The sequence below is a fragment of the Geotrypetes seraphini genome, chromosome 3 (genome assembly GCF_902459505.1).
Source record: "Geotrypetes seraphini chromosome 3, aGeoSer1.1, whole genome shotgun sequence".
Taxonomy (NCBI): Eukaryota; Metazoa; Chordata; class Amphibia; order Gymnophiona; family Dermophiidae; genus Geotrypetes; species Geotrypetes seraphini.
The window spans coordinates 290,029,647-290,052,239 of record NC_047086.1 but is presented as its reverse complement, the minus strand read 5'-3'; the positions used below and the strand labels follow the sequence as shown (position 1 = coordinate 290,052,239).

General features: G+C 46.6%; 1 protein-coding gene across 10 annotated transcripts in view; it reads right to left on the bottom strand.

Annotated features, from left to right (window-relative positions):
* The window catches only part of CEP170 (centrosomal protein 170), a 283,085-nt gene that overhangs the window by 208,309 nt on the left and 52,183 nt on the right, over nt 1-22,593 (bottom strand). For all 10 annotated transcript variants that reach the window (XM_033937690.1, XM_033937689.1, XM_033937691.1 and 7 more), the window contains exon 2: nt 19,642-19,787. In XM_033937690.1, coding sequence (XP_033793581.1) covers nt 19,642-19,746 — 105 coding nt within the window. In that variant the 5' untranslated portion in view covers nt 19,747-19,787. The remainder of the gene's footprint in view (nt 1-19,641; nt 19,788-22,593) is intronic.

The following is a 22,593-nucleotide window of genomic DNA, read 5'->3' as shown; positions in this document are numbered from 1 at the left end:
ATCAAGGTGTCATCGGCATATAACATCATCTTATGTTCACTTGCCTCAATACAAATAGAACGAATACCACCATTCAAATGAATACGAGCTGCCAACAGCTACCAACCCAAAAAATCATCAGCGATAATGGGCAACCCTGACACGTCCCCCTAAACAAAGGGAACTCATCAGAGCAAACCTCACTGACAATACTCGACTGAGGCCAAAGATAAAGTGCTTTGATCTAGAGAATGACACGGTGACGGTTTACCCGCGGCCACCGCATTTAAGCCGCGGGTCACCGCCGAAAACGGGGAAGAAAACTAGCAGTCGCTGCGGTGACGGGGACAAGGCCATTCACCGACCGCGGAAACGGTGAACAGGTTTGTCCCCGCGGGCCAATGTACCCCCTTCTAGGAACCGCTATTTACCTGTGTTTCACCGTGCTCCTCATTTGTCAGATCAACCCTTCCTGCCAATCGCAGCAGAAGGGTACCCAACCCCTCCTGCCGGTCCTCCCAATGGCCTCCCCTAAGATCGCCGGCAGGAGGGTACCCAACCCCTCCTGCTGGACCCCCCCCCAACGAACCCTCCCACCCCGGAACCCCCTTAGTCTTACTTTCCAAGTTGGACCGGACAGCTCCTCGCTCGTCTGGCCAGCAGGCCTGCCTTCGTCCAAATGAGGCGGGCCCTCCCCTCCCCTCCCCTGCCTTCCAATGGCCTCCCCTAAGATCGCCGGCAGGAGGGTACCCAACCCCTCCTGCTGGACCCCCCCCCCCAACGAACCCTCCCACCCCGGAACCCCCTTAGTCTTACTTTCCAAGTTGGACCGGACAGCTCCTCGCTCGTCTGGCCAGCAGGCCTGTCTCCGTCCAAATGAGGCGGGCCCGCCCCTCCCCTCCCCTGCCTAACCCACAGGATCCTAGGGCCTGATTGGCCCAAGCACCTAAGGCCCCTCCTATAGCGGGAGTGGCTTTAGGTGCCTAGACCAATCAGGCCCTAGGATCCTGTGGGTTGGGCAGGGTAGGGGCGGGCCCGCCTCATTTGGACGGAGGCAAGCCTGCTGGCCATACGTGTGAGGAGCCGTCCGGTCCAACTTGGAAAGTAAGACTAAGGGGGTTCCGGGGTGGGAGGGTTCGTTGGGGGGGGGTCCAGCAGGAGGGGTTGGGTACCCTCCTGCCGGCGATCTTAGGGGAGGCCATTGGGAGGACCGGCAGGAGGGGTTGGGTACCCTTCTGCTGCGATTGTCGGGAGGGCCGTTGGGGGGGTCTACAGGAGGGGTTGGGTGCCCTCCTGCCGTGATCGCTGGGGGGAGGGGAGACTTGCAGCCGTAGCCGCGGTCACTATGCTAATCACGGCAGCATTTAAAGTACTTGTCGTGTTTGTTTTTGCATTGCTAGCCCCAGGGGTGGTGGAAGATTAGTGATTGAAAAACTGTATGAAAAATAACTATTTTAAATTTAGTGATCAAAATGTGTCAGTTTTGAGAATTTATATTAATTAATTTTTTCTCTGCGTGTTTTGTTTTTGTATAGTTATTAACTAATATTTAACTAAGTTTTAAAGTTTTAAAGAATGTTTCCTTTATACGTAAATAAAGAAAAGTGAATGGGATTGCAGTGGCGGTGACGGGGCGGTGAATGGGGTGGCAGTGGCGGTGACGGGGCGGTGAAGAGGATGGTGAGACGGGGACGGGGCGGTGACGGGGATGGTGAGACGGGGACGGGGCGGTGACGGGGATGGTGAGACGGGGACGGGGCGGTGACGGGGACCAATTTTTTCACCGTGTCATTCTCTACTTTGATCCACATGGTGAACCTACCCCACATTCCCAACCTCTGAAGCAGGGTAAACAAAAGTCCCATACTATGCGATCAAAGGCTTTCTCCGCATCTAAAGCCAAACAGTGCCCCCTGTCCTTTTTAAGATGTAACTAATGGAAAATGTTGACTACATGTCTCACATTATCTGAGATCAATCGACCTTTAACAAAGGCGGTCTGATCCGGGTGAACAATTTTGGGCAGAATATCCTCCAACCTGGGAGCTAAGATCTTAGCTATGATTTTGATATCACAATTTAAAGGTGTGACAGCTAGCACAGCTTTCTGGGCGTTTCCCGTCTTTATGTAATACTACAACGCTGGCTTCGTACATGGAGAGGAGGAGACCCTGACCATGTAATACTTCATTTATTACCTGAGCAAGTAGCTCACTAACCTCACTCACAGATCGAAAAGGAAGGAAATGAAAGAGAGTAACAGGTTGCAAAGTCAAGTGTATGCACACAAATGCAAGGAGCCTAAAGAATAAGATGGGTGAATTAGAAGCTATGGCACAAAAAGATAACCTTGACATCATCGGCATCACGGAAACATGGTGGAACGAGGAAAACGTCTGGGACACTGTGCTACTGGGATACAAACTATACCGCAGAGACAGAGTGGCCCAAAAAGGTGGGGGCATTGCCCTATATGTCAAAGAGGGAATTGAGTCTACCGGAGAGAATAAGAAGAATGTTAGAGTCTCTATGGGTCAAAATTCCAGTAACAAATGGAACGGAAATGAAGATCGGCATCTACTACCGACCCCCAGGGCAGTCCGAAGAAATTGACGGAGAAATGACGGACGAGATTAAACGCAACTGCAAGGGAGTCAACGCAGTTATAATGGTTTACTTCAATTATTCGGGGATAGACTGGAACCTAGGCACCTCTGGCAGGGGTAGTGAGACTAAGTTCCTGGATGCTGTACGTGACTGCTGTAAGCGATTGTTGCGCACTTAGGACCGCATGATCACTGCCACCATGGTCTCTGGGTCTGTGCTGAATTCCATTTTTGAACATGGAGGCAGACTCCCCCCTCTCGTCCTCACTCACCAACTGCTGCTGCCACCGCTGCTCCTCTTCAAAGCAGCCTGCTGAGGTTCGCGGCCAGCTGTAGCGAACCTCGAAGGCCGATCTGCACCTTGGTAGCACGTTCCCTCTGACACACGGGATTGCATCAGAGGGAATGTGCTACTGATGTGCAGAGCAGCCTGCGAGGTTCGCTACAGCCGTCTGCGAACCTCAGCAGGCTGCTTTGAAGAGGAGCATCAGTGGTTCAAAGACACCAGAAAGCCGGCTGCAGGGAAGAGGGACAGGGGGAGCAGGTAAGGAGTGCTGCTGGACAGGGGAAGCAGGGAAGAGGGACAGGTGGAGCAGGTAGAGTTCTGCTGGATAGGGGGAGCAGGCAAGAGGTGCTGCTGGACAGGGAGAGCAGGCAAGAGGGACAGGGGGGAGCAGGTAAAGAGTGCTGCTGGACAGGGGGAGCAGGCAAGGGGTGAAAGAAAGAAAGAAAGACAAACAGACAGAAAGCGGTCAAAAAGAGAGAGAGAGAAAGACAGACAGACACACACATCTATTCTAACACTCGTTAATGTAACAGGTTTAAAGACTAGTAGATTAATAAAATAACCAAGGGATTTCAATTCTGACCTCTCTGAAATTGGAGGAAATTCTTGTTTCTGTCTTGTTTGATATCTGTCCTTTTTAGTAAGAGGCTACAAAAATAATGAGAACTTTGTACGTTTCCAAATAACTAGGTCAATAATTTCCAACTCTGAAAACCTTCTTCTTAGTATGTAGATACTATGACCTTTTAAAAGGCTATCTTGTTTGGATTAAAGCCATAATTACCACACACAAATTAGATCAGATTACTCCAGCTCCATAAATAATACATCACACACTACATGAACTATATACTCAATACCTGACAACAAATAAACTGTATCACTGTTTAGAACTTAACAGCTTCCAGGAGCTGCTTGAGGGTTTTCAATTATAACAACTCAAATAGTAATACTGCATGAGTAATTGCTACTTTCCACATGAACAATGACAGGTCTGCAATTCTTTGAAATGCCTTTCAAAGATTTTTTTTTTTGTCTTATTCTAAATTTTAGCAACCACCAGTGTGTAAAAAAAAAAAAAAAAAATTTCATGCTACTGTGAAAAAGGATCTCTATAAAGTCAAACTATAGAAAGATTAGGTTTTTACCTTAATAACCTACTTTCTTGCAGATGTGTCTAGTGGTCCTGAACACTAGGGTTTTGCATCTGAACTTGTAAGTTGCTTGCAGAATGCTGTCAATCATCTTTTAAACTTCACCTCCTTCCCGGGTAGCTGCTCCTGCCCACTCAGTTTGTACAAAAGCAATCAAGTAGCACATAATGACAGACATAACTGGAAGGAGGGAAACATCCGACACTACAATTCAGTTCTGCTCTGTAACATTCACTAACATTACAACATTCAAAACAGGTACAAAAACTGTGTGCAATCAGCACTAAGCTTATATAGAGCTCTTAGCTACTCGAATGTCCTGCTATCTAGAGCAGTGGTTCCCAACCCTGTCCTGGAGGAACACCAGGCCAATTGGGTTTTCAGGCTAGCCCTAATGAATATGCATGAAGCAAATTTGCATGCCTATCACTTCCATCATATGCAAATCTCTCTCATGCATATTCATTAGGGCTAGCCTGAAAACCCAATTGGCCTGGTGTTCCTCCAGGACAGGGTTGGGAATCACTGATCTAGAGAATGACATGGGGACAAATTTGCTCCTGCGGGATCTATCTCTATCCCTGTCCTACCACTGCAAGCTCTAGCCTCATCTGCACAAACCTCGAACACTTAAGCAGAGATGTAAACTAGTCTTTACAGTCTTGAATATTTTTTCCTTTTTTTATATCCTCTCGGTTTATCTGAGAGGCAGAGAATTCTCCAAATTCAGACTGATCTTAAGGCAAAAGGCAGGTGAAGTCCATTGACCTGGGGGGGGGGGGGAAGGGGGCGGCAATAGGACCACTAAGCATCTACAAGAAAAATGATTCAGATAAGAACCTGCTCTTTCTTTCTAGTAAAATGTTATCTAGTGGTCCTGAATGCTAGGAACATGCCAAAGGAGTGCCTGGAGTCTAAGGTAGGCTCGCTGAGCCTGCCTTCAAAATGGAAGACCAAAAGTGGCGTTTTTTCTGGCTGCTAATGTCCATCCTATAGAACCTGGTAAAGGTATAACTGGTAAACCAAGTAGCTACTCAACAGAATTCCTTGGGCAAATCTGCCCGAGTCTCCATCCACGAGGTAGCAAATTTTCTAGTGGAGTGCAAATCCATCTGGAAAGCAAGGCTTTAGACACTGGCCTCTCTTTCTTAGCATGACTGGTCAGAACAAAAAAGGTGATCCGATACGCGAAACTCATTGGCAACTTCCAAGTACTGGAAAATTACTCGCTTGACATCCAGCAAATGTACCACTTTATTCTTTTTCCTAGGCCCCATATGGTGAAAATTAGGCAAACAGACTTCCTAATTGACATGGAAGGCTGAGACTACTTTTGGTAAGAATGACAATAACCATGCATAAGGAGAGCTCTGCTTCCATAAACTTAAGTAAAAGACTTGTGAAGAAAAGCACTCTCAGAGCACATATAGAAAAGCTCAAACCAGAAAAGTATTACTGCTATGGGATTCCATCATCAGAGGGATTAACCTTGGAGGACAAAGAACTCAAAGAAGTGAAATGCCTTCCAGGAACCTCAGCTACCAGGAATGCCAGACAAATACTGTCAGTAATTAGGGAAGAAGCAAAGATTTTGAACCCTGATGTTGTTATGCACCTCGGAACAAATGACCTAGCCAACAATAACCTGCAGCACAGAAAGCTTTTTGGGAACTGGGAGAGAGGTTAAAACCTTTTGTTAGCTTTTTCAGAAGTACTGCCTACTTATGGAAAGGATGTGGAACGAGTACAGAACACTAAGAACTTCAATAGGTGGCTCAAAGCCTGGTGTCATCAAGAAGGCTTTAGGTATATAGGAGGATGGGGCAATACATGGAACAACAAGAGACTACCGTATTTTCACGCATATAACGCGCGCGTTATACACGATTTTACAAACCGAGTATAACCATGCGCGTTATATGCATGAGCGCGTTGTACAAATTTTTTTTTGCGGGACCGCAGCAGAGGAAGCAGCGCAGGGCTCAGAGAAGGGGCGGGACCGCCAGCAGAGGAAGCAGCAGGCCTCACTGGCATCGGGAAACAACGGTAGGCAGCTTCTCTGTGCGGGGGGGGGGAGGCTGGGGGGGTGCGAGCGGTCCTTCGGGGTGGGGGTGCGAGCGGTCCTTCGGGGTGATGAATCTGACGTCGGGGGGGGGAACTATGTAAAAAAAAATTTGTACAACACCCATGCTTACAGAGCTGGGAGCAGGACAGGTCGCCGAAAGGAGAGTCGGGACGAGAGGAGATTTGGGGCAGAGCTGGAAAGGAGAGTCGGGACCAGAGGAGACTCGGGGCAGGGCTGGAAAGGAGAGTCGGGACCAGAGGAGACTCGGGGCAGGGCTGGAAAGGAGAGTCGGGACCAGAGGAGACTCGGGGCAGGGCTGGAAAGGAGAGTCGGGACCAGAGGAGACTCGGGGCAGGGCTGGAAAGGAGAGTCGGGACCAGAGGAGACTCGGGGCAGGGCGGCGAAAGGAGAGTCGGGACCAGAGGAGACTCTGGGCAGAGGGCAGGGCGGCGACAGGAGAGTCGGGGTGGTGACAGGAGAGTTGGGGCGGTGAGCAGCATGCGCGGTATACGCGTGTGCGCACTATATAAAAATTTGTTTACATATATTTAGGTTTCCCGCACGCTATACCCGTGTGCACGTTTTACATGGGTGTGCGGTATATGCGTGAAAATACGGTATATTGTAATGATGGGCTGCACCTTACCATGGCAGGAAAAAGAATCCTAGCTGAGAAATTCAGGTAATATGTTTCTAGGCATTAAACTAGAAGGTGGGGGTGGCATATGTATGAAGGACAATTATAGAGGCCACCCACAGGAAAAGACAAGATGTGATGGTAGTAAAGATTGCAACATAAACAATATTAGCAACTCACTTCTTAGCATTGCAACGGGAAGTGAAACTAAACAAAAAACTATACAAAAAAGCAGATTACTGCTGAAAAATAGCTGGAAAGCGATGACCACAAACGCTCGCATTCTAAGCAACAAAGTTCATGATCTGCAAGCCCTGATGTTAGAGGCAGACCTGGATATTGTTGCTATCACAGAGACATGGTTCAATGAATCCCATGGATGGGATGCAAGCATACCGGGATATAATCTTTTTAGGAAGGACAGAGATGGTCAAAAAGGTGGAGGAGTAGTTCTCTATATAAAGATTGATATCCAAGCGACTGAAATGCAAGGGACCTGGGGAGAGGAAGAAGCGATATGGATCGCTCTGAAAAGAGAAGATGGAACTTCTATCTACATGGGTGTAGTCTACAGACCTCCGACCCAATCACAGCAAATTGATAAAGATCTGATTGTGGATCTCCAAAAGTTTGGAAAGAAGGAGGAGGTGCTGCTGTTGGGAGACTTCAACCTGCCGGATGTGGACTGGAAAGTTTCATCTGTGGAAACGGAAAGTAGGAGGGAGATTGTGGATGCCTTTCAAAAGGATCTGCTCAGACAAATGGTGACGGAACCCACGAGGGAAAAGTGATAATGGATCTGGTCCTCATAAATGGGGAGAGTATCTCTAATGGCGCCAGATTAGACACGGTTTTGTGTTACCTCTCATCATCTTTTAGCCTTTTCATTTATTTTTTATTCTTTTTACCTTCTATTTTTCTTTAGTCACTCTTATTCTGTTATTTTGATTATTTAAAACCACTTTATTTTTCTTTTAAACTGCTCAAACAAAATCTTTAAATTTTACTATTAGTCCTCCTGGAAGTTTGTTGCATGAAAAGCAAGCAGCTGTTATTGCCTGAGTGAGTAGCTGATGCCTTGTTATTTAAGTGACTTCCAAGTTTTGTGGTAACTGTTTTTGGAACCTTTTGTTTCTCTTTGTGAGAGAAAAGGACTGTGCCTGTCCCAGGCAGTGGAGTTTGCCCTGCGTATTAAGTAGTGGGATAGTGGGCCTATTTTTGGCAGTTTGTCATCACGTGGAGCACACTTCCTGGCCAGCATGTCCGCCGCTGGAGGAGTTAAAACCATAGCTCTGATTAAGGCTGAAGTATTCAGCTCTAAAGACTGTTTTTGGTTTTGGAGATTTTTCTTTAAATGTATGAACTGTGTATTGGCTGTGGAATCAGCTCAGTTTTGAAGAAAGTCTTGTGCTTTATGAAGTTGGAACTATATTTTTGGACAGAATCTGCTGAAAGACTGTTTGCTTATATATTTTTGATTATTGTTTGCTTGGGACTATTCCTATATTCAGAAAACATCCTGACAAATTTTATGTTTATTTTGAGTGAAAGAATAAAACCCAAGTTTTTGACAAGAAACCTTACTTACCCGGTGTTGCGGTGTTTCTCTTCATTTCTTTTCCTTGTGCTGCCCGCAGCGGCGCACAAGAGTAATTCTTGTCCCAGTGGCTCAGGGCCCATTGTCCAAATGGTGACAAAGTTGGTATCAGGAGTGGGATATTTTATTTTTCTACCTAATGTTGGAGACTGCGAGGAAGAAACACTTAACTGGGTATTGAAGTTTTGAATGCAGAGTTTGACCAGTGTTTTGTTTTGGTATTTTGAGTTTTACCTGTTGGTTTATTGGACTGGGAACTGTGCAACGAAAACAAAATCTTTTGAAGAAGCTGTGGAAAGGTCCGTGACTGCCGGAAGCCGGGGAAGCAAAACCTGGAAGCAGAACCAGAGGGAGCCCAGCAGTGTTCCAGAACGCCAGCCCAAGTTATCAATCCCAAAGGCTCAGACTCATCAGTCTGTCTGGTAAGAGTACCCTAGGGACAGCTGGTGAAGGATACTGGGATTGATAGCATCGCTGGGAGGCGGGAGCTGGGGGCTAGCTCTCTGGGGGAAAAAAAATAAACAACCCACACTTGGGTTCTATTTCTGTGGTTGCTTTTCAGGTACATCATGGATCTGCAGCAATTATTCACTCTCTTGGCTTCAGAGTGACAAAAACAGACCAAAGGACTTGAAGGTTGTCTTGCAGGCCAATCAGGATCTCTGGCAGGTGAGCCAGGTAGAGTCCGGTCGGCATCATGAGGAGCTGGTGCAAGCCATGGGAGACCAGACCAGAACTTTCGCCCAGTATTTACAAGGGACAACTACTGGTGGGCCAAGTACAGGGTTACCGGCAGTAACAGGAGCACCAGTAGGACTGAACTTTCTTTCAAACATGCAACTGTGTAAAATGGGACCTACAGATGCTCCAGATGATTTTTTAGTGGTGTTTGAAAGAATGGCGCTGGGGCAGCGTTGGCCGCTTATCAGACTCTCAGCCCTGAGTTAGCCAGTAACTACCGCGCCATTAAAAATCACATCCTTGATTATTTAGGCTTCACAAGGGAGCACTATAGACAGGAGTTTAGGAGTGCACAATTAGGTGACAAGGAAAGGCCTAAAGCACTCCTACATAGGTTGAGGAAGTTGGCTGAGCGGTGGCTACATCCCTGTCTGACGGATCCCCAGGCCATGTTAACTGAGGTGATTTTAGAGCAATTTTTGGATGCTCTGCCAAAGAACCTCAAGGCCTGGATCCAAAGGCAGGGGAGTCGTCCACTAGGCCAGGTAATTGAATTGGCTGAAGTTTACATTGACTCTACTACTTCCTTAGGGTCTGAAGGGGGCACACCTGGGGGTACCTTTGCACGAAGGGGACCAATGACTCAAGCAGGTGGCCGTAGTAAGTCCTAGGAAAGTATTCACGAGCCTAGGAAGAAAGCGCAGGACACAGGAGCGCCCAGTAGAAGTGCTATTACATGTTTTAGGTGTGGGGAGCCGGGACATGTGCAGAGCAGGTGTGTGAGAAAGATGAACCTGTTAGGGGTTGAATTCTCCTCCGATATTTCCCAGGGGGGATATCAGGTGCCGGTTCAGGAAGAGGGTCACTCTATAGTGGCCTTTTTGGATAGTGGAGCCTTTCAGTCAATGATAAAAGGTCAGGTCTGGACTACTATACAGATGGAGAAAGAGGTTTGTCCAGAAGGCCCTAAAGTATCCATTCGGTGTATTCACGGTGATATTCATGACTATGCAACCTACTTGACGAGGGTGCAGTACAAAGCACGGGAGGATAATTTATTGGTCGTAGTGGTTCCTAGAGCACCTTATGACATGATTTTAGGATGTGATTGGGAGGGTTGATCGGGAGCGTGGGACCCTGGTCAGGCTCTAGTTAATACCCGTGCCCAGAGTCTTAGACAGAAAACCACTGATGAGACACTTGGGGATACCTTCCCCTTTCAGGGGGAGCTGTTTCAAGAGGGTAAGAGAAGAGGGTCATGCCCCTATAAGGTGCAAGTGAAGTGTCAGAAATGGCAGCGGAGCCAAGCTTTGCTCGCACTTCTCAGCAACGGGAAGTTCCTTCTCTCCCAGAGCAGGTATTGCAGACCTTCCCTACATTTCAGGCTGAGCAAAAGGCTGACCCCACCTTGAGGGCCGCGTGGCAACAGGTGGGGGAGACTTACAAGGGAGCATTTAACATGAGGGTTAAACGTGGCTTGCTATATCGGGTTAGTACTGCTGGGGGCCAGGACAACAGGGTAGAGCAGTTGGTAGTTCCACAAGGATTCAGGGTCCTGGTCTTACAGATGGCGCACGATCACCCTCTGGCAGGTCAAAGGGGGTGGAGGCTACAGAAGCACAGATCCTGCAAAGGTTTTTTTGGCCTGGATTACGTCAAGAGCTCATGCAGTTCTGCGCCTCTTGCCCCATCTGTCAAAAATTGGCTTTACAGAAGCCTCTCCGAGCTCCGCTGATCCCCATTCCGTGGGTGGAGGAACCCTTAGGTAGGTGGGCCATGGTCATTGTAGGGCCCCTGCAAAGAACACCCCGGGGTTATCAGTATATTCTAGTGGTAATGGATATAGCCACCAGATTCCCGTGGGTCTTTCCATTGAGAAGAACCTCCTCTCAGAACATCACGAAAGTTAATTGGATTGTTCTGTTCTGTGGGGTTCCCAAAGGAGGTTCTCACTGACCAGGGTAGTAATTTTGTTTCATGGGAGATGGAGGCATTCTGGCTGAGGTTTGGCATCAGACATATAAAGACTGCTGCCTACCACCCCCAGGAGAATGGGTTAGTGGAAAGCTTTAATCAGTCGCTTAAGCTTATGCTCAAGAAGGTAGCGGGGCAGGAGCTTACTGATTGGGACCTAATGATATCTTGGGTTTTATATGCCAGTCGGGAGAAGGTCCAAGTCTCCTTAGGAATCAGCCCTTATGAAATGCTGTTTGGCCGGAAACCCAGAGGGCTGCTGGATATTCTTAAGGACAAATGGGACCCTCCTCCGGAGTGTCAGATGAATATAATATCCTACCTGGGGGATCTTAAATGGAAGTTGAGTCATTTAGTTGAAAAAGGTAGAGCTCATATTGCAAGAAGCCAAGTTAAACAGAAAACCTATTATGATAGGAAAACTAAAGAAAGACAGTTACATATGAGAGAGCAAGTGCTTGTGCTAATTCCCACGGACCCCCATAAGTTCCTTGCTCAATGGAAGGGTCCGGTTACGATTGTGCGGCAAGTTAATGAGGTGGACTACAAAGTTCAGGATGGCAAGGGTAAGGAACAAGTCTACCACATTAACCTCCTTAAGCCCTGGAGGGAGCGCCAGACCTTGGCCCTCATCGTCCAGTGTTGTGAGGAGGATGAATTTGGGCCCCAAGTCCATCTCTCCCTCTCCCCTAAGTCCATCTCCCCCTCTCCATGATCTCCCCCAAGTCCATCTCTTCCCCTCCACCATCCATCTTTCTCCTCCACCAAGTTCATCTCTCCCATCCATCTTTTCCCCATCTCTCCATCTCCAGCCCACCAACTCCAAGTCCATCTCTCCCTCTCCCTTCTCCATGATCTCCCCCAAGTCCATCTCCCCCCTCCAACAAGTTCATCTCTCCAATCCATCTTTTCCCCATCTCTCCTCCAGTCCACCAACTCCACTAAGCCCATCTTCCCCAAGCCCATCTCCCCCGATCTACTTTTATTCTAACGTTACAACATGTTGCTGATGGCGGGAGTGATTTAGCGCTCCACTCCTGCCACCACTCCTTGCATCTTCTCTCCACTGCAGCCTGCCCTCAAAACTTCCTGTTTCTGTTTGGGCGGCCGAATGGAGAGAAGATGCCCGGAGTAGCAGCAGGATAGTGAATTGCATTCGTTACCACCGTTTATGCCTGGCGGGGGAAGAGAGGAGAAATATTTCCGGCCAGGGAGAAGAGAGCCTTCCTGCTGCTAATCTGCTAGCAGAGACCCATTTGAGCTTTTCCTCTACCACCAGAGTCCTTGCTTCTGATGTAACTTTCGGTTTCACAAAAACAGAAGTTACATTAGATGGAAGGACTCTGGTGGCAGAGGGAAAGCCCAAATGGGTCCCTAGTAAGGGGCCGATGATTCGGTAAGTTTGATTTTTTGCCAAAACAAATCGATTCGAATCGATTCACCCGAAGTGAATTGCGAATCGGGCAGCACTACAGCCAAGGCCATAAGATCCTTTTGTGGATGCCCCATCGCTAAACTATGGAGTTGAACTTCTAGGGGGTGGACAGTGACCATTCTCCCAGGTCAAGAGTCTGCCGACTGAGAAAGTCAGCCTGCATATTTTCCACTCCTGTAACGTGCACAGTTGAGAGGGCATGCAACTGAGCTTCTGCTCACTGAAAGAGAAGGTGAACTTTTAGGTATAATAAGGTGCTTCTGGTGCCTCCATACCTGTTGACATAGGCCACTGCTGTCGAATTGTCTGAGAAGATTCTGACTGCCTTGTCTTCCTGAGACTTCTCCGCAGCACTAGTCAAATGGCTGAGTTCTAGTCGATATAAATGACCACTTTTGCTGAGCCAGTGCCCAACGACCCTGAACTGGGTGTCTGTTGAAATGACCCTTCCCCCCAACTGTAAAGGATGGCATCAATCTTTAGAACCTAGCAGGAGGAAATTCAGAGAGGCATGCCTTTGAGAGGGCAGCCAACTGCAGCCACCATCACAGACTACTCTTCACTTCTGGTTCCCAGGGAAGCGGTTGCTGAAGCAAGTCCATATACAGAGACCTTCGAGAGAGAAGGAAGTCTTGGAGAGAGCATAACAATTGCCATACTGGGACAGATCAAAGGTTCATCAAACCCAGTATCCTGCTTCCAACATGGCCAACCCAGGTCACAAGTACCTACCTAGATCTCAAGTAGTAAATAGATTTTATGCTGCTTATCCTAGGAATAAGCAGTGGATTTCCCCAAGCCATCTCAATAGTGGGCTATGGACTTCTCTTTAAGGAAATTATCTAAATCTTTTTTAAACCCTGATAAGCTACCCAATTTCACCTCATTCTCTAGCAATGAATTCCAGAATTTAAATACACGTTGTATGAGCAACAGGACACAGTACTCTCTAAAGTTAAAAGGGGTTAGATTCTGTACAAACATAAGGAAGTTCTTCTTCACCCAGGGAGTGGTAGAAAACTGGAACACTCTTCCGGAGGCTGTTATAGGGGAACACACCCTCCAGGGATTCAAGACAAAGTTAGACAAGTTCCTGCTGAACCAGAATGTAAGCAGATCAGGCTAGACTCAGTTAGGGCACTGGTCTTTGACCTAAGGACCACTGATCTGACCCAGCTGTGTCAATTCTAATGTTCTTAAATCTACTACTTGGTAGCTTCATCGAATGCCTCCTAGTCCTAGTATTTTTGGAAAAAGTGAACAAGCAATTCACATCTATCCTTTACACTCCGCTCATCATTTTATAGACCTCTATCATATCACCCCTAAGCCATCTCTTCTCCAAGCTGAAGAACTCTAGCCACTTTAGCCTTTCCTCATAAGGAAGTCGTCCCATCCCTTTTATCATTTTTGCTGCCCTTCTCTGTACATTTTCTAATTCTGCTATCTTTTTTTAGATATGGCGAGCAGAACTGAATAAAGTATTCAAGGTATGGCTAGATCATAGAGCAATACACAGGCATTTTAACATTTTCATCTTTGTTTTCCATTCCTTTCCTGATAATTCTTAACATTCTATTTGCTGTCTTAGCCACCACCTCACTGAGCTTAGGATTTCAATGTATCCTCAACAATTACACCTAGATCCTTTTCCTGGGCAGTGACTCCTAATGTGGAACCCTGCAACATGTAGCTATAGTTTGGGTTCCTTTTTCCTACTTGCATCACTTTGCACTTGATCACATTAAACATCATCTGCCATTTTGAAGGCCAGTCTCTGTCTCACAAGGTCCTCTTGCAATTTCTCACAATCCTCTTGCGATGAAGCCACAATTTGAGCCACTAGTGTCTACTCATCTCAAAATTTCTCATATGGAAATAGTTTTCTTGATCTTGTAGAGTCAGTGAACTTCAAGCATTTATTTCCAACCCACCATATACAGTATTTCACCATGACAAGGTGGTTCTCCACACTCATCCTAAATTTCTTCCAAAAGTTGTCACGGAATTTCATCTGAATCAATCCTACTTCCAATCTTCTTTCCAAAGCCTCATTCTCATCTGGAAGAAGCAGCTCTTCAAATATTGGACTGTAAGCATGCCTTGGCATACTACCTTCAAAGGACCAAACCATATAAGACTACACTTCAACTGTTCATCTCCTTTGATCCCAATAAACTAGGCCAACCTGTCACCAAGAGAAATATTTCCATATGGCTAACGGCCTGCATTTCCTTCTGCTATGCTCAGGTTGGGTTGTAAAGCGAGGGACATGTTACTGCACACAAGATTCGAGCAATGGCAACCTCAGTGGCTTTCTTATGATCCACTCCCATTGATGAAATTTGCAAAGCAGCTACTTGGTCCTCAATCCACACTTTCACATCTCACTACTGTCTAGAATCCTATTTCAGATGAGATGGTCATTTTGGCTAAGCAGTATTACCTAATTTATTTTCTTCTTAATGGCCAGCTCTCCCTCCATCCCATTTCAGTAAGCTAGGGAGTCCTACATGTGAGAATATGCTGCCTGTTTGTCCTAGGATAAAGCAGGTAGTCTCATTCAGTACATGATTTAAAAAAAAAAAAATTGGATTTTTTAAATTTAAATCAGAATTTAAAAAAAAAAAAATTTACATTGAATTTTTAAAAAATAAAATGTTCTATCTAAATAGTTTTCTATTTAAGATGCATTATAGTCCTAAAGTTATTCATCATGAAATAAGGATTAGTTTTTATGAGGCTATAGTAATGTAATGTTAAAAGTTTTGGTACATCTTAATTGATGGAGTAATGCCCACAATGATCCTGTTGTATGTACTTGTATAATAACATAAGGTAATGTCTTTCTTGCAGAAACAATTGATAACTCAGGAAATGCACATACAGCAGAATACTTACAGAAAGTAACATCAAAAGCTATAATAAAATGTGAACAAAAATTCAAATGTCTAGTGTACAGTTTAGTCATAGACAATGCTGCAAATGCATCCGAGATGAGAAGAAATTTAGAAGAGCATGAAGAGAATACTAAGCTAATAACAAGTGGATGTGTGCTCATTTGCTGCACTTCCTAGCCAAAGTTCAGTGTGGATGTGTGCTCATTTGCTGCATTTCTTAGCCAAAGTTCTGTGTCCCAGAAATAAAGACACATGTCACTGAAATTGCTAAATTCTTCCTTAATCATTTTGCAGCAACAACTCTGAAAATAATGGGTGGATCCAAGTTAATGCTTCCACAAGACGTTAGATGGAACTCAGTAGTGGACTGTTTAGAGCAATACATCAAGAACTGGCCTAGTCTGATGACATCTCAGTGTTCTCCCCAGCGCTTTTCAACCGAGCGCTCCACCCAGCAAATTTTGATGCCCGCCCGGCTGTCATTTGCTGAATCCTGCTGCCGCCACTTCTTAACGTGCAGCCTGAAGAGCCACCGAAAGACTCCTGCCGGACTTTAAACAAAACAAAACCCAGCAAGTGACGCGAACCCAGATTCCTTCCGAAACCGGAAGTTACATCCGGGGGGGGGGGGGAGATAAGGAAGAGAAGCCGGCACGGACCATTAGAGCCCCGGAGCATGCGGGAGATAGGCCAGCCACGGAGGGAAGCTTACTTCCTCTTGCTTAATCAGGCCTTTCTCGCTGCCGGGTCCTGCCTACTTTCTGTTTCCGCGAAGGCAGGACCCGGCAATGAGAAAGGCCCGAAGTAAGCAAGAACAGCAAGTTATAAGCTTCCCTCTGTTGCTGACCTTTGGAAGATAGGTCAGCGACGAAGGGAAACTTGCAACTTGCCTTTGTCTGTAGCGAATCTGATGGGTGTGTGAGACCGAGGGGGGGGGGGGATGAATGGGAGGAGAAATGCTGCTGTACCAAATTAGAGGGGGAGGGGGAAGAGAAATGCTGGTGCTTCTGCTGTACCCAATTGGGGGGGGGGGGAGAGTCATGCTGCTGCACCCAATTAGGGGGAGGGTGAAGAGAAATGCTGCTTCTGCTGTACCCAATGGGGGGAGGGGGAAGAGAAATGCTGCTGCACCCAATTGGGAAGAAAGAGGAAAGGAGGGAGAAGGAAGATCAGGAAAAGGAGGAAAGAGATGCAAAGACCATGGGAGGGAGGGAAAGGAGATACCATACCATGGAGTGGAAGAGAGAGATGTCAGGGCATATGGGGGGGAAGCAGGGCCGGATTAAAGGATAGGCCCAGTAAGCACAGGCCTAGGGCCCGAAATGGTCAGGGAGGGCCCACCAGTGCTGTGCTTTGGGGCCTCACCCTTGCTGGATTCGCTGGCAGCAGCAGCAGCCTCATCATCATCCCGGGCGCCCCCCGCAACCCGATCCGACCCTCCTATCTCTCCCTCCTTCCCTCATCAGTGATGTGCCAGAGGGAATCACGGCAGGAGAAAGCCCTGAAGCAGCCTGCTTAGAGTAGAGGAGTGCTGTTTAGAGTCTCGTGATGGGAGGGAGGGAGAGATAGGAGGCTCGTGGGGGGGAGGGGGGGAGAGAGTAGCAGTCTGCAGCGGATGCTAGGCCTGGTGTCATGAACTTCTTCGGCTAGCAACAGCATTTACAATTCACTGCTGTTGCCAGCTTCAGGCCTTCCTCTCTGCCGGGTCCTGCCTACTTCTGTTTCCATGAAGGCAGGACCCGACAGAGAAGAAGGCCCGAAGCTGGCAACAGCAGCGAATTGTAAATGCTGCTGCCTGAAGAAGTTCATGACGCCAGGCTTGGGTGACAGAAGGAGGAAAGGGAGCAGAGGGGGAGAGACTTGCTGCACCCAACTGGAGGGAGCAAGAAGATGAGGGAGGGAATGAAACGAGATACCAGGGATTGGAAGGAAGGAGGAAAGTATGCTAGACTAAGGGAAAAGGAAGGGGAAAGGAAGGAGGAGATGTCAGAAAATCAGGGAAGGGAAGATACCAGACTGTGGAGTGCGAAGGAAAGAAAGGAGAAGAGAGAGTTGCCAGAGCATAGGGGACGGGGTGGTGACAGAGAGAGAAAAATGGAGAGGTGGCAGAGCTGAAATCAATCATGTACAAAGGAGAAGAGAAGGGGCACAGGATAGACAGTTTATTGAAGGAGCATAAAAAGAGGGAAGATGCCATATGGAACGGGGAGAGGGCGGACAGTGGATGGAAGGGGCTGATGCTGCATGGAAGACAGAGCGGACAGATGCTGGCTAGAAAAAGAGTGAAGACAAGATGATTAAAGCAGAAATGACAAAAGGTAGAAAAAAATTTTTTTGTTGCTTTACGTAGAATCAAGTAGTATTGTATCTATTGATTAAAGTTTATAAATAGGAAATGGAAATAAGGCAGTTTCTTGGGGACTAAACCCCTTTCCTCAGGTCAGGACAGGATACCATAACAGCAGGGGTGCCCAAATGGTTGAGCGCGATCGACCAGTAGATCGCAAAGGCAATGTGAGTCAATCGTGTTGCCTTGGCAATCTTTTTCTTCCTGCCTCCCTGAGCCAGGCCAGGCGCGTACAAGCGCCGGACTCACAAGACTTCAACTCCGACGTCAATTCTGACATCAGAGAGGAAGTTCTGGGCCAGCCAATCGCTGTCTGGCTGGCCTGGAACTTCCTCTCCGACGTAAGAATTGACATCAGAGGTGAAGTGTTGAAATCAGAGGTGAAGTCTTGTGAGTCCGGTGCTTGTACATACCTGGCCTGGCTCATGGAAGCAGGGAGAAATCGGCATGGTGGCTTAAGAGGTAGGGAAAGAATCAGGGAAGTGGAGAAATTGGCGCGATGGCTTGGGGGGGCAGGGGGAGAGAGAAAGAAAGAGACAGAAAGAAAATGTGAGGGGCAGAAAGAAAAAATATTGGATTTATAGTCAGAAGAAGGAAGTGCAAACAGAGACTCATTAAATCACCAGGCAAATAGATAGGAAAAATGATTTTATTTTCAGTTTAGTGATCAAAATGTGTCTGTTTTGAGAATTTATATCTGCTGTCTATATTTTGCACTATGGCCCCCTTTTACTAAACCGCAATAGCGGTTTTTAGCGCAGGGAGCCTATGAGCATTGGGAGCAGCGCAGGGCATTCAGTGCATCTCCCTGCTCTAAAAACCGCTATTGCGATTTAGTAAAAAGGAAGGGGATATATTTGTCTATTTTTGTAAAGTTGTTCCTAAGTTGACATTGCGTAGAATTGTCTGCCTTGACCTCTTTGAAAACTCGCGGAATATAAATGATAATTAACATTTTCTCTACGTACAGTGTGACTTGGACATTTTAAAAGTAGCTCGCAAGCCCAAAAAGTGTGGGCACCCCTGCTGTAGAGCCACTTCTTGTATGACTGGATGAGCTATATTTATCTTTTTTTTTTAGTTGTTTAAATTCATGCAGAAATAAATGGCTAGATTGAACCTAATGATTTCATTAATGCCTTTCCCTTTTTTTAACCTCTATACCATTTGAAAGAGGGCAAATACTTCTTAAATTTAGTAAAAATATTCTGGCACAAGTGTCAAACCTTAGAAAAGGAAGACATATTGAGCATTGGAAAATAATAATAATAATTAACTAATAAAAATAGTACACATTTAGGGCTCCTTTTACTAAGTTACGATAGTGGTTTTAGCGTGCGCTTAGCGCGCGGAGGAATTGCCACGTGCGCTAGATACTAACGCCAGCATTGAGCTGGCGTTAGTTTTCCCATGTAGTTCAGGGGTTTGCGCGCACTAAAAATGCTAGCGCACCTTAGTAAAAGAGGGGGTTAATTTTCACCACCACCAAATTTCCCCATCCCGCCCCACCCGGCTACTTTTTCATGCCACCCGGCTGGAAAAAATTTCTGGAGAAAACACTGCATCTGGTTGTAAATATTAAGATTATACCAACAAGAATGAGTCTGTAGAAAATCATGATTTAAATCAAGTCTGACTAGTGATTTAAATCATGATTTAAAATCGATTTAAATCAAATCCACCCTGGCCTTTGATAAACTGATTAAACACAAATCAATTGCAGCTTTATAATACTAAACAAGCTTTCACACTTTATTACTTCCAAATGGGAGCAGATTCTGTATACTATTAAAGGATATTTATCCTGCATAATCAATGTGGGAAGACATGAATCATTAAAAATGTTGCCTGAAAAAGGTAAAAATTAATAGAAGGAATGACAAGTTAACAAAATATGATAATTAGCCTAAAGGAAATAAATCAGGCACATAAACATCCAAGTTCTGATCAGTCAGACACATGGCAGGCTGATGCAATTACCTGTAACATCAGCTCGCAGTCATCTCTTCCAACAAAAATCATCTCTCGAGGCAGGCGGTGACGTGTGCCTCCACTGCTCACCAAAAACCAGGATGTTAAGCTCATTTTCTGCTTAGATTCTCAGTTCCTAGTAAAACTACATCATCCTATAGAAACAAAGAGAATGCAGTTAAGATTTATCAGCTGTAGCTCCACAGCACAATGGTAAACAGGCAGCATGAAATGCAGCAATCTAAAACAGCTCTGTTGGGATGTACTGCATATTTTTCATTCATAAGATTAGACTCAAGATGATTCAGCAAATGACCTCAAACTCCTCAGTTTATATGTCTGTAAAACTAAGAATTTCAAATAACAAACACTTAGTACAGTGGGAAAATGAAGTGCCTCTTCCAGATCAAAATTGGCATGTATAATACATTAATGAGAAAAAGGACTATGGCAAAAAAAAAAAAAAAAAGTCTTTCAAACCACAAGTTTATCCAAGACTAATCAAATCATCTTAAGACATTTTAAAAAACATGAATTATGCATTTATAATAAAGTGCACCAATATTCACTGCTATGGGTTAAAATTGTTAAAAAGGGGCAAAATATTCACCACCTACGAGGAATAACTGGTTGATAGGTTGATGAATAGAAAATAAGGTACAGATAAACTGTGAATATAAAAGGAAACCTAGTTCTATTTGTCAATGAAATGTTTTAGCTTGAAGGAGCTAGTAATACAAGATTTAAAAAAGTCTGCTTCAGCATTAAAATGTTTTCTAAAATTAAGATTGAGTAAAACAAACAAGGCTTATCTACTTTTGTTTTAAGCTTTTAATTGTATATGTTGCTAAAAGTGATCCTAGGAAAAGCCATGCTGAGTTGAACCAAGGTACATCATGCCCAGATGTTGCTGCCTGTGATATTTCCCAGTCTACTTCTAGTTTCTCCTCTCTTATTTTTATATTGGCTTTTCTCTTGGTTCATATTTATTTGACTTGTATATTACTTTGTTGTTTTGTTCATAAAATAGTGATACAACAAATAACTGAACAAACATACCCTATCTACCGGTAAACAGTGGTCAATCTGGGTTACAAAATACAAAACAAATTTATCATAGCTCATTTCCAGGGACAAGTGATGGTTTTCACAACTCTACTTGGCTAACAGTTCATTAATTTTCCTCTAGGAACTTGAATTCAGCTATGTCAGACTCCAAAGCTAGATTGTGCACTGCCTATAAAAGAGGGGAGGGGGGAATCATTAGTTTCATGGAATATCCTCTTGTTTTAGTGTTGTTTGAAATTAAAAACAACTGTACCCATTTACCGTATTTTCACGCATATAACGCACGCGTTATACACGATTTTACAAACCGTGCATAACCTTGCGCGTTATACACGTGAGTGCGTTGTACAAATTTTTTTTTACATAGTTCCCCCCCCCCCGACGTCCGCTCGCACCCCCACCCGAAGGACCGCTCGCACCCCCACAGCCTCCCCCCCTCCCCCTCCCGCATGGAGAAGCTGCCTACCGTTGTTTCCGGATGCCAGTGAGCCCAGCTGCTTCCTCTGCCGGCGGTCCCGCCCCTTCTCTGAGCCCTGCGCTGCGCTGCTTCCTCTTCGGCGGTCCCGCCCTTTCTCTGACATCAGGAGTGTTGGGGCGGGCGAAAGGAGAGTCGGGGCGGCGAGAGGAGAGTCGGGGCGGTGAACGGAGAGTCGGGGCGGCATGCACGGTATACGCGTGTGCGCGCTATAGTAAAATTTTTTTACATAAATTTCTGTTCCCCGCGCGCTATACCCGTGTGCGCGTTTTACACAGGTGCGCAGTATATGGGTGAAAATACGGTTCTTAACCATTTTATGGCAAACAATTTTATAATTCAAAAAACTAGAAGAATGTTATTAGTCAAGTGATGGAAGAACCCTCTGAACCCACTCTCGAGATTACGACGGGAGCTCAAGCCAGCCATTTCCTATGAGCGATCAGCACGGGGCAGGAGCATGCGAACTAGAGAGCTGCACGGGAACGGGGACGACAGGAATCCCGCGGGACCCGCGGGCATCCCGCGGGTTCCCCCTTTGGGTCACGGGGATCCCGTGGGGACGCCCCTAGGGTCGCGGGGATCCCGTGGGGACGCCCCCTAGTGTCGCGGGGATCCCGTGGGGACGCCTCCGAGGGTCGCGGGGTTCCTGCGGGGCTGGATGTACTCAGTCGCGCGGCTCTTCTCCCTCCCTTCTCTGCTTGCAGCACAGAGCCGAACGGAAGTTTTTTCGACTTCAGCGCTGACGTCGGAGGGGAGGGAGGGCTTAAACAAAGCCCTCCCTCCCTCCGACGTCAGCGCTGACGTCGGGAAGACTTCCGTTTGGCTCTGTGCTGCAGGCAGTGCAGGTAAGGAGGAGAGTAGCCTCGCGGTTCGAGTGGCTACCAAGGGAGGGGGCGGTCCGCCCCGCCACACCCCGCCCCGGTTGCAGCACAGCCGGCCAGGTCCCCTTACTTTTGTGGCACTTCCCCGATCGACCGACAACAGCCCCGGTCCGACAATCCTCCCTGCCCTGTAGCCGCGAATCTAAATTATCTTCTTACAGCAGCTGTAATAAGATAATTTAGATTTGCAGTTAAGGGCAGGGAGGTTTGTCGGACCGGCGCTGTTGTCAGTCGGTCGGGGAAGTGCCACAAAAGTAAGGGGACCTGGCCGGCTGTGCTGCACCCGGGGCGGTAGAGAAGGAGTGGGGAGAAGGACGCTGAAAGGCCATGGTGAAGACAGGAGGGGGGGGAAGGACTCTGAAAGCACTTGAAGACAGAGGAGGGAGAAGGACGCTGAAAGCACATGAGGAATACAAAGGGGTGGAGAAGGACGCTGAAAGACCATGGGAAGGGGGGGGGGGGGGTGAAGGACTCTGAAAGCACTTGTGGAAGACAGAGGGGGAGAAGGATGCTGAAAGCACATGGGGAAGACGG